Source organism: Porites lutea, chromosome 3 (genome assembly GCF_958299795.1).
Source record: "Porites lutea chromosome 3, jaPorLute2.1, whole genome shotgun sequence".
NCBI lineage: Eukaryota > Metazoa > Cnidaria > Anthozoa > Scleractinia > Poritidae > Porites > Porites lutea.
Window position 1 is genome coordinate 18724253 of NC_133203.1, and position 10005 is coordinate 18734257.

The 10005-nt window shown below is 37.6% G+C and overlaps 2 protein-coding genes across 2 annotated transcripts; both read left to right on the plus strand.

Annotated features, from left to right (window-relative positions):
• The first annotated feature begins 1142 nt into the window (after window positions 1-1142).
• On the plus strand, window positions 1143-7429 carry LOC140931793 (uncharacterized). Its single transcript, XM_073381527.1, has 8 exons — window positions 1143-1435; window positions 2020-2023; window positions 2331-2448; window positions 5313-5384; window positions 5999-6082; window positions 6427-6536; window positions 6834-6949; window positions 7297-7429. The coding sequence occupies exons 1-8, from the start codon at window positions 1143-1145 to the stop codon at window positions 7412-7414; spliced, it is 915 nt and encodes a 304-aa protein (XP_073237628.1). The 3' UTR covers window positions 7415-7429.
• On the plus strand, window positions 3019-4559 carry LOC140929466 (uncharacterized protein KIAA1958-like). Its single transcript, XM_073379256.1, has one exon. It carries the CDS (start codon window positions 3129-3131, stop codon window positions 4479-4481), a length of 1353 nt encoding a protein of 450 aa, XP_073235357.1. The 5' UTR covers window positions 3019-3128; the 3' UTR covers window positions 4482-4559.
• Window positions 7430-10005: the final 2576 nt, after the last annotated feature.

The following is a 10005-nucleotide window of genomic DNA, read 5'->3' on the forward strand; positions in this document are numbered from 1 at the left end:
TGTGTACCTTCTTTAAGTGAGGTGTAATTCTCTTAACCAAGGAAGTACACCCATCAACCGGGCAATAGCGATAATGATGATAATCTTTTGGCTTTGAATCTGCCTGAACTTTGTCATCAGTGTCATCTATCTTTTCTGTCTTTTTTTTCTTTTTAGGTGCTTTTCCTGGGCTTGTGAACGTGTCCTTTTTTTCTCGTACCGAATCGCGTTAAAGCCGTTCTCGCACGTTCCTTTGGCCAGCCATGCACATCCTTTAGGTGCCGAGGGAGGTGGACAACTTGTGAAACAATTATTCCAGTGATTATAAAAAATAATCCTAATCAATTGAGAAATTAAAGCCATATTTATAAGTTTTAAGAAAAGCAAAACAAACAAACCCAAATAAAACACAACAATAAATCTCATGATACTGTCTGGTGAACAGTAAACTTGAATTTTAAACCCCAATTAAGCTTACTGTTATCTGTCTGCTGTTCACTTAAAAAAATTCTTCATGCCTCATGAAAAGTCTTAAAAATATGCCTGAGAGCTTCGAAACAGTGACTATGGTCATTTAGGTAATCTATCTGCCATTTTCCTCAAGAACAATAGCTCCATGACATCACAACTGTCCCTTAATTTAGGGGTAATCTGGACTGGTTATATATTAAGGTATCCATTTTGGCAGCTGATCAATTATTATTAAAACAAATTTCTGGATTCAGCAATAAATAATTAAATTATTATTAATCTTTCAGAAGATCACAAATTATGTCAATTGTAATGATCACCATACCACGTGCATTTTTTTCACTTGCCCTGATGGCAAAGGTGATTTTTTCCCTATTCCTTTCTAAAACACCTTGCCAAGTAACAGGATGTCACATATAAGTGAACATAATAAATCAGTATTCATGTCAGTGGTCTTTATGGATTTCAAAGAGATATGTTGTAGGTAATAATAATAATAATAATAATAATAATAATAATAATAATAATAATAATAATGGACGATTATTCCTTTCGTAGGAATCTGTAGGAAAGCAAGTGGGGGGTGGTAGGAATCCTGCAAGAAAAAACCAATCAAATTTCCACACTGTTGATACGTCATCGTACACACAAAAATCGCTTTGATGGTCATACTGAGGACAAGGGGTCACGACATGCCGCCTAAGAGCAGAAAAAACTACAAAGGTCGTAGTCCTAACGTACTGCGGTACATTGAGAGCTGTGGCAACGAGGGAGATGTAGGAAGCCTTCTTGCTTCTAATCTTGCTGCACGCGCAAGGCTTGCAGCAGAAAACGAGTCACAAGCACATGAAAAAACGAGTCGGACCTACGAGCTCCGACTCATGTCGTTGGAGAAGTTCGCCGAAGAGAATGGCGATGATGCCGTGTTGTTTGGCCCCTACAAAAGGCCATTTTTGGCGGCAACAATCCAAACTTATATGCATAAGTTTGTATTTAATTTACCGTTGTGTTATTTAAAGCAGTTTGAAGGACTGTGAGAAATTTTGTCATGTTAAGTCATTCAGGTTGACGCTTTATAAGCTTAATTAACAGTTGAATACTCGCCTGACCTGTCTAAAGGTAGCGTAGCATGATAACCCACAAAAACCTTGATACATTTTTAAAGAGATGCATCATTTTAAGTTTTGTATACCGAAACTGCCTGAGACTCAAATTATTTTAATTATTATGGTGAACTGCCATTGATATATAAACTCGAACGTCTGAGGTGTGAAGACAAATTGACTTTGACCGTGGCAAAGGTTTAACTGTAACTTTCAAGAGCCTAGATGGTTTGGTTTAATTATATTGAAGTGAGGGGAAAAATCGGTTCATTAATTCTCCACGGAATGTTCACATTTGTCTCAACAAATTGTAATGTGTGCGGGAAATAAATACACATTCATTCATGCATCTAGATGGCCATGCAGAGCCTTTTTGCAGAAAGTTTGTATGGTTTTCATCACCGATAAAATCGTCGTTTGTATTTAATTCACCTTAACTGAATGTATCTTTTAATTTATCCTTTAGTCATGTAAGCTTCGGCTAAACGATCAAACATTTTTGCCCAAACGCTTTGCTATAGCTAAACCCGTACGTGGATGTCATATCCTATCCTATCCTATCCTATCCTAAATACCTTTCCTCATGTTGACACAGCTATAAAATTAATACAGTAATCAAGGCTGTACAACTATTGTATGAATAACTGGAGTCTTTCTTATGTTGTGTGTGGATTATGTTTAATCAGTATTAACCAATTGTTGCTAGCTAGTGTATGGAAAATTATGTGTAGTCCTTCTATATTCTGTTATCGTAATTCGTACTAATATTTGTTGTAGGGTATGCAAGGATTATGGCTTTGGACAGTAACCCTTTTCTCATTTGCCCTTTTCCTCCGAGGGGAGGAACCACTACGTCTAAAACTGCGCCATTTTAAACTGCCTCCAAACTATTCAGGTTTGTCCTTTTTTACAAATTTATATTACATATAAAATAGTCAGGTCAATGAAAATGTCAACCATGCCTGAACCCGATACTTAGTACTAGTCCAATAAGCCCTAAAAACACTGAAAGAAGAATGGAAATAAATACAAGACAACCAGCGGGCAAGAGAAAATCCAAGTGCCTACAAGCCAGTGAACTGGAAAATTTAATTGTAAACCACTTGCAGGTATATGGTTTTGATTCCATCGTTAGGAAACATTTCTGAGAAGGGTGACATTTGTGTTCTGTTTAATGCATGATGAAATCTTTGTAGGGTCAAATGGAATTGTAATTGAGCCCTCTTCAAAGTAAATAGCCCTTTTGGTGTCTGTTATGTTTTATGCCAGAAGAAATTTTCACTGAAATCTCTCATTAGTTTGGTGAATAATATCGTTTTTTTTTTATTTGGCGGTTTTCATTGTTGGATGTTTAGTTTATTATATATGTACTGAGATTTACTGCAAAATGAATATGTCAAATAAAAATGATGCGTTGCAGAGTACACGCAATCTGATTGGTTGTACGATTTTTCTAACTAGTGAAAAATACCGTATGACCAATCACAACCCGCAGACGAAAGTTTTCACTAGTGACAAAAATCGTATCGATTTTCCCGCCTTTCACTGACGGCGTCACTAGGCAAAAGGAAAACCATGGCGTCTTCTTCGAGCAATTCAAGGTTTGCAGATATAACTTCAGTAGAGGAATTTATTGAAGGACAAGAAAACGAAAACACCAGGAAGAAAACTGAACAGAATGTTGCTTTGCTTAAGGAGTTTTTGAGGCTAAAAGATGAGTCAAGGCCTGTAGAAGAAATTCCCCCACACGAACTGAGTTCATTCATCAGCGAATTTATCATAACAGTAAGAAAGAAAGAAAACAACGAAGATTACGAACCCACTTCCTTGCGTGCTATGATGGCCAGTTTTGAACGGTATTTAAAGAAGAAGAATTACGGCTACAGCATTATGAGAGACGTCGAGTTTGAAAAAGCACGAACGGCATTAAAATCAAAACAAAGAGATCTCAAGAAGAAAGGCAAAGGCGATAAACCAAACGCTTCAGTTCCCCTCACAGAAGACGACATAAAACTGCTGTATGACAAAGGATTGTTAGGAAAGTCAACTCCTGAGGCTCTACTGAATACAGTTTGGTTCAACAACACAGTCTATTTCGGTCTCCGTGGTTGTAAGGAACACAGAGACATGTGTTGGGGCGATGTGCAACTACGCCAAACTACAAATGGCGAGGAATTTTTAGAGTATACTGAGAGACAAACTAAGACTCGAACCGGAGAAAATCCCAGAGATGTCAGGCAAATAAAACCGAAAATGTTTTCGGTTCAGGGAAGTGAAAGAGATCCCGTCACTGTTTACAAATTCTACGCGGAGAAAAGACCGTCGGAAATGAACGACAACAACGCGCCATTTTATCTAGCAGTAAATAACTGTAAAAAACAAGATTCTTCTAAACCATGGTTTAAAAAGTCAGCCGTTGGCGTGAACAAGCTGAATTCGTTAATGAAAAAAATGGCAGAAAAAGCCGGGCTGGGGCCCAATGTAAAGAACCATAGCGGTCGCAAAACAATGATCCAAACTTTAACAAACAACGACATCCCAGCGACAGATATTATTCAACTGTCGGGACATAAAAATCTTCAAAGTGTGACAAATTATTCTGTAGTTTCTGAAAAACAGCAAGTAAAAATGTCTCGTACTTTAAGTGAACTGATGTCCGGGAATGTGCATAGCTTAGAGAAAACTAATTCATCTCAAGTTGGAGAATGCTCCACTGATCCTTCAGCTAGCTCGGCGGGTCGCTCGGCGGCAGATCATCACCAACAAGCGATGTCGCTTTTCACGGGCGCTGTTATTCATGGAGGTCAATTCAGCATTTCTATTAACAGCCTCAATCAATCCCCGAAGTTGGCAATCCAAGAAGTTGAGGTAAAGTCTTCTCCAAAGAGGTACAAAAGGCTAAAAGTACTGGACTCTGACTCTGATTAGAATGCATGCATTACTATAATTAGATTTACAAAACAGTCAACTTTTTCAAATTTTATATCTTAGTTATGGTTTTGAACGGCGATATTTAAAGCTGAAAATTTTCATTGTTATTTAAAGTTAAAGAATCGTTTAAAAGTAGACTTTGTTCCACTTTCTTCAGAGTCATTGGATAACTTTAATGTTGTAGGAAGTTTTGTACGTTCAGTTTGCTCGAATAAAATCATTCGCAACTCGTTGTGGTCTTTGTGTTGATTTCACCGCGCAATTGATAGTTGTTAACATTATTTTGTAATATCTCAGTACATATATAATAAACAAATTACCTCATGGTTGGTTCGCTTGTACGATTTTTATTCACTCGTTGTGAAGAATCGCAAACTCACTCGTTCGCTGCGCTCACTCGTTCGTTTTCGATTCTTCACAACTCGTGAATAAAAATCGTACGCACTCACCAACCATGAAGTAATCTCTATTTATTTCATGTGCGGGCTAGAAATGCCAATAGCAATGTGTAAGCTGTAGCAATGTGTAATGTAAGCTGAGATATGCTAAATGTTTAACACTACTGGAGTGGAGGAGTCCTGGAGTGAAATCACCCTTGCACATACTGTAAAAGTTAAAAAGATGGGCTGGACACATCAATGGGCCAGTAGTAATGTGTTGTGCACATGTGACATGAAAACCATTCATCTCAGCACACAAACAATCAGTGCAAACATCCTTAAGTGCCACGATGATGCAAGTTTTAAACCAGAAGAAAAACTACACAATGTTCTTAGAATTTCAGAAAGTAAATTCCTGGTAAATTTTGTTGTTATTTATTTTATTTAGCTGATTCTGGTAGAATGCCAAAGAGGATTGAGGTCAAAATCCCATGGTCGAAAGCAGACAAAAAGGCAAAAGGTGACATGTTGTGCCGCATTTTAAAAAAGACTGTTTAATTATATAGAAAACTTGAATGTTAAAAGCGAAACCTGTATTCACCTTGTTTAAACTTTCAGGCAGGTTTGGTAGTGTCATGTCTTAAGCACTGACAAGACATTTTGCCGATCTAAAGATGCCAGTGGATTCTCAATTGCTTGGTCATTCGTCGCCATGTTTGAGAACATGACAAAAGCATGTTGCGCATGGTTTGCTTATTTGGAAATTCTCAAGGCAAGGCCACCATTTTTACCAAAACAACACAAAATGTTGCAAGAACTGCAAATGTCTTTGCTTGTCAATCAAAAATGCACATTTTAAAGAGTTCTGGATTAACTGATGGCACCTTGGGAAAGGTATGCAAAAAATCTAACCAAAATCAAAACGTGGAATCAAACAATCGTGAATCGAAGCGAATGTTTATAATAAAATTGTGATTAACTGAGAATTTGATTGATCATTATAACACTAGGATTTGATGGCAATGATAGATATTGATCTACTAAAGCACAACCATCAAAAATATACCATGGCCAATTTGACTTAAATTTTGGTCAGGGAGTAAACCCATATTTTTACTGATCCAATATTTTCAGGTGTGACACTTTCTCTTTGGGCCAACCCGTTGAACCGTGAACTATGCCCAGTTACTGCCCTTTTTGTGTGGTTACTAATAACAGGTTTGTTGAATTTACATGTTTGGTAAATGTTGTTGTTCAATTCAATACAACAGGTTTCTTGGCAAACCTGTATGTAAAAAGGGTTTTGTATGCAGAACTATCACATTAAGCAGCCTACATTGAGTAAATCAATAAGGAAATCAGCTGGCAGACTTTTTCTATTAATAGTTTTTGAATTATGATAACGAAAAAAGTGCTGCTAAAAAGTTAAGGTTGCCTGCCCCCCCCCCCCCCCACACACACTCTCCCCTACCCCACTCCCCCCCACCACAAGTGAAAAAATTTAATTCTATAATTAGCTTTTAAGTAAGGAATAAGGTGTTTTTTCTTTTCTTTACCTACAGGAATTAAAAGAGGGAAAAATTATATTTTCCCTAGAGTTGCTAAAAGCAACCGAGCAGTGCTCCCTAACTGTGCTCATGGTGTCACATCATACTGGAAAACCTTTTTGGAGGTTGTATGTCCTATTTTTTATCACTAACTGGTAGTAAAAACAGGCTAACAGTAGCTGAGTTTAGAGAGGATGATGCAATTGATTGTCTAACGTTTGTGTCAAATTAACATAATATTAAAATACGAGCTGCATGGAAAAGAAGATTGGGTGTAATGATGTAATTTAGAGGCTGTATGGATGTGAGATGGTAGATGTGGGGATACAAGGAAGGGTACTAAATTTATCTTCTCTGACACAGTATACTTGCAGTATGTTCTGGATTTCACTTATCGATGTCAGCATACTTTTATGTTTCAGATGTCAAAGACGCTTTTTAGCAAAGAGTTTACTACTCACAGTATAAGACGGTCTGCAGCACGATGGGCCGCGAGGTGTGGAGCGAATGACAGCTCTATTAAGAGGGCAGGCCGATGGTTTGTGAGCTGATGTAGATTTTAACCTTGCAGTACTGAAATCTTAAAGTTTATGTATTAAATCTACATCTAACAATTGCCCATTTTATGAAATCTATTTGTTTTATGTTATTTTTCAAACTACTTTCGCTTATGATGTCTTTTGTGTGTCTGTACTTTAATCGCAAATTCCTATAGAGCAATCAAAACATAAGAATTACAGCTGCCATTGTATAATTTAATTTGATCTATAACTTGAATAATCTGAATGATAACTGTTTTGCTTGACTGTAGTTTTGTTATTCATAGATGATCAGTTCTGAAATAAGTGAATTGGACTAAATTAAGTGTTTCATTTTGTGTTTCAGGAAGTCCAACAGTTTCGAGCTATACACCCAAGATGCAAGGGCAGAGATGATTAAAGAACATCATGATGGTCAACCAGTGTCAGACCACAAAATGTGGATGTTCAAACCCCTGAGATAATTGGAGAGATTTAGATTCACAATTAAAGCAATAAAAATACAATTTGTATGAACACGTAATTTTGTAAACATATATTGTTTAAATTTTGACTCAAATTTGAATGAGTTTGAAGGCTTACACATAGAAATGAAACAGGGTCTGGACACATTCTTGAGTTGGTTTAAAATATACAGAAAAGGGGACTTATGAGGCCTGTAACAATTAATAATTCCAGATCAGACTAAAGTAAATCTCCTGTGAATTAGGCCTTAAAATTGGCCATTTTGGTTTCATTACACCACAGTTTGTGTGAGAAAGGATTAACACATGATTTGAACAAATGATCAGTTACCACACCTTTCAATTACACATGTATTCTGTAAAGTTCTGAGACCCAATTACTATTGGTTTTTCCACTGCTGACAATCAATGAACCTTGAATTATGGAACAATTAAGTCAAGTAATATGAATGAATTAAATTTAATTATCAAAACTCACCAAGTGGACCCTTTCTTTTTTGTATGAGGTTTGCTAAGAAAATTGATGGTAGCAAACACTGCAATAGGCCTTTATTGTATTAGCACGATGGAATTCTGATTTTGTATATTAAATAGCCTGGCAGTTTTTGTTTGTGTTCAGTAATCGACATCCTCGGAGACCCAGGGGCGGTTATTTGGGGCGAGAGGAAATAAATCGGGCAAAGAAATGAAGCGTCACAGGTTTACAAGTAAGGCAGATTTATTTCCTCTCGCCCCAACTAACCGCCCCTGGGTCTCGCGAGGATGAGTAATTAAAGGAGTCTTCAAAACTAACCTAGTCTGTCCCTCTCTACATTATAACTTTTTGTTAGTGACCACGCCTGCTTGATGTTATAGTTAGTGCCTAAAGTCGAGGAAAAAAAATAATATTTATGTCGACTCTTGAGCATTGCCTGACGGGCTTCACATTTATTGGTAGCGTGGAGTGTATTAAATTTGTAGTTCAATTGGGTTTTTTAATCGAGACCCAGCAGGGGACCGCCCAAATCTTTACTTATGCCTCGATGGAAGCTGAATTGCTGCAAGCACTATCACATTCAGTTGCAGTTGAAATGGTTGCAATTACCCCCATTTCTTCCTCGGCCCTAGGATTTATTTTTTTCTTTTTATGTTAAATTTTAGAATACTGCTTTGTGCAGTATTGTTTTCTGTGTTCCAACTGCAATTTTTGGTATCCTTGTAGTGCTTCCTGTTCTCTTTATTTGTCCAATAATTATTACAGCAATTTTTCATCAATGCAAGTAACTTAAAGCTAACAAATCCATTACAGGATTGTGAATTTGATTGCTTGAAAAGTCCAGTGAAGCTTAAATTGTTAAAACACAACATTCAACCGGACCTCCCCACTAAACTGTTGTGTAGGGATTCAGGCGATCCCATATTAAGTTTATACGTCATCCAAAGGTGACAGAAACTCGTTTTGTGGGCATGTCTTAGTTTCAGTAAATCCTAATTTTTTTCTTATAATTTGGTACCCTAAGCGCAAGCACTCTACAAATTTTGGTGTTCACAAAGGAAGCACCAAGCGTCACTATTTATAATATGCTTTCTTCACCATTGCACCTGACGTGCGTTTCTGAAACCTCCGGAAAACATTTCATGCCTGAGAAGTCTTAAGTCAGTTTCCAGTCTATGAGTAATATCTTTTTGGGCAAACCAGCACAGTGTAATTCTCATTTTTATAACGTGTTTTGTTAAAAGATTAATGAAAATACTAGAAATAGATTTTCTGGTAATGAAACTGGTGTACGTAAATTGGTATTTCATGACCGAAACGTTTTCGGCAGTGAGAAACGCGCGTCTGGCACTGTTAGTAACGTTAACATCAGGTAACATAAACAACGATTACAATATGGTCTTTTGAGAAACATGCCGAAATTTGACAAATAAGTTTATCTGTCAACGAGGTGGATGTAGCGAAAACAATAACATACAAAGTTTAGAAGTGTTGATTCCATAGGTCAGCACCGCACATGACAGCATTAGTTTTTCCGAGACGACCTTAAGGTCATTCTTGTCACCTCGCTTGATTCATTCTCGGAAACATTGGACGATGACAATGATGTTTCTTTGCTGTCATGCACGTCCGCGTGGATTTCGTCGAATTCCAGAAGGGCATGGGCCGTAGACATTTCAATTGGTAAATCCTTACAAAGTTCACTTCCACACTCGGGGCAAGGGACACCACAATTGAAGCACACTGGCATGTCGTCAAACCAAGGCATGGTACAGGGCTCGTTAACGGAGAAGGCAGAGTCCTCTTTTGGGTACGCTGGGCTTTTTCTTCGCCATTGATCTTGGCACCACTCAATCATTCTTTTAGTTGCTCTCTCTCCAGGTTTCCAACCCTCTGTTGCCGTCGTTACTTCTTCTTCCTCCATCCTGGCTTTCAGATGGTCAAACGGTCTTGCGTCCAACAGCTTGCAAACAAAATTTGCCACAACCTCGTGCATTTTCCATGTGAATTTCAGGCCTGACGTGTTCCTCCTCTGTTTCTTAACAAATCCTAACATTAAAATAAACTGCCAGACAGCTATATCATAGAGTGGTCTTAGAAAGGACAAACGGTTTGA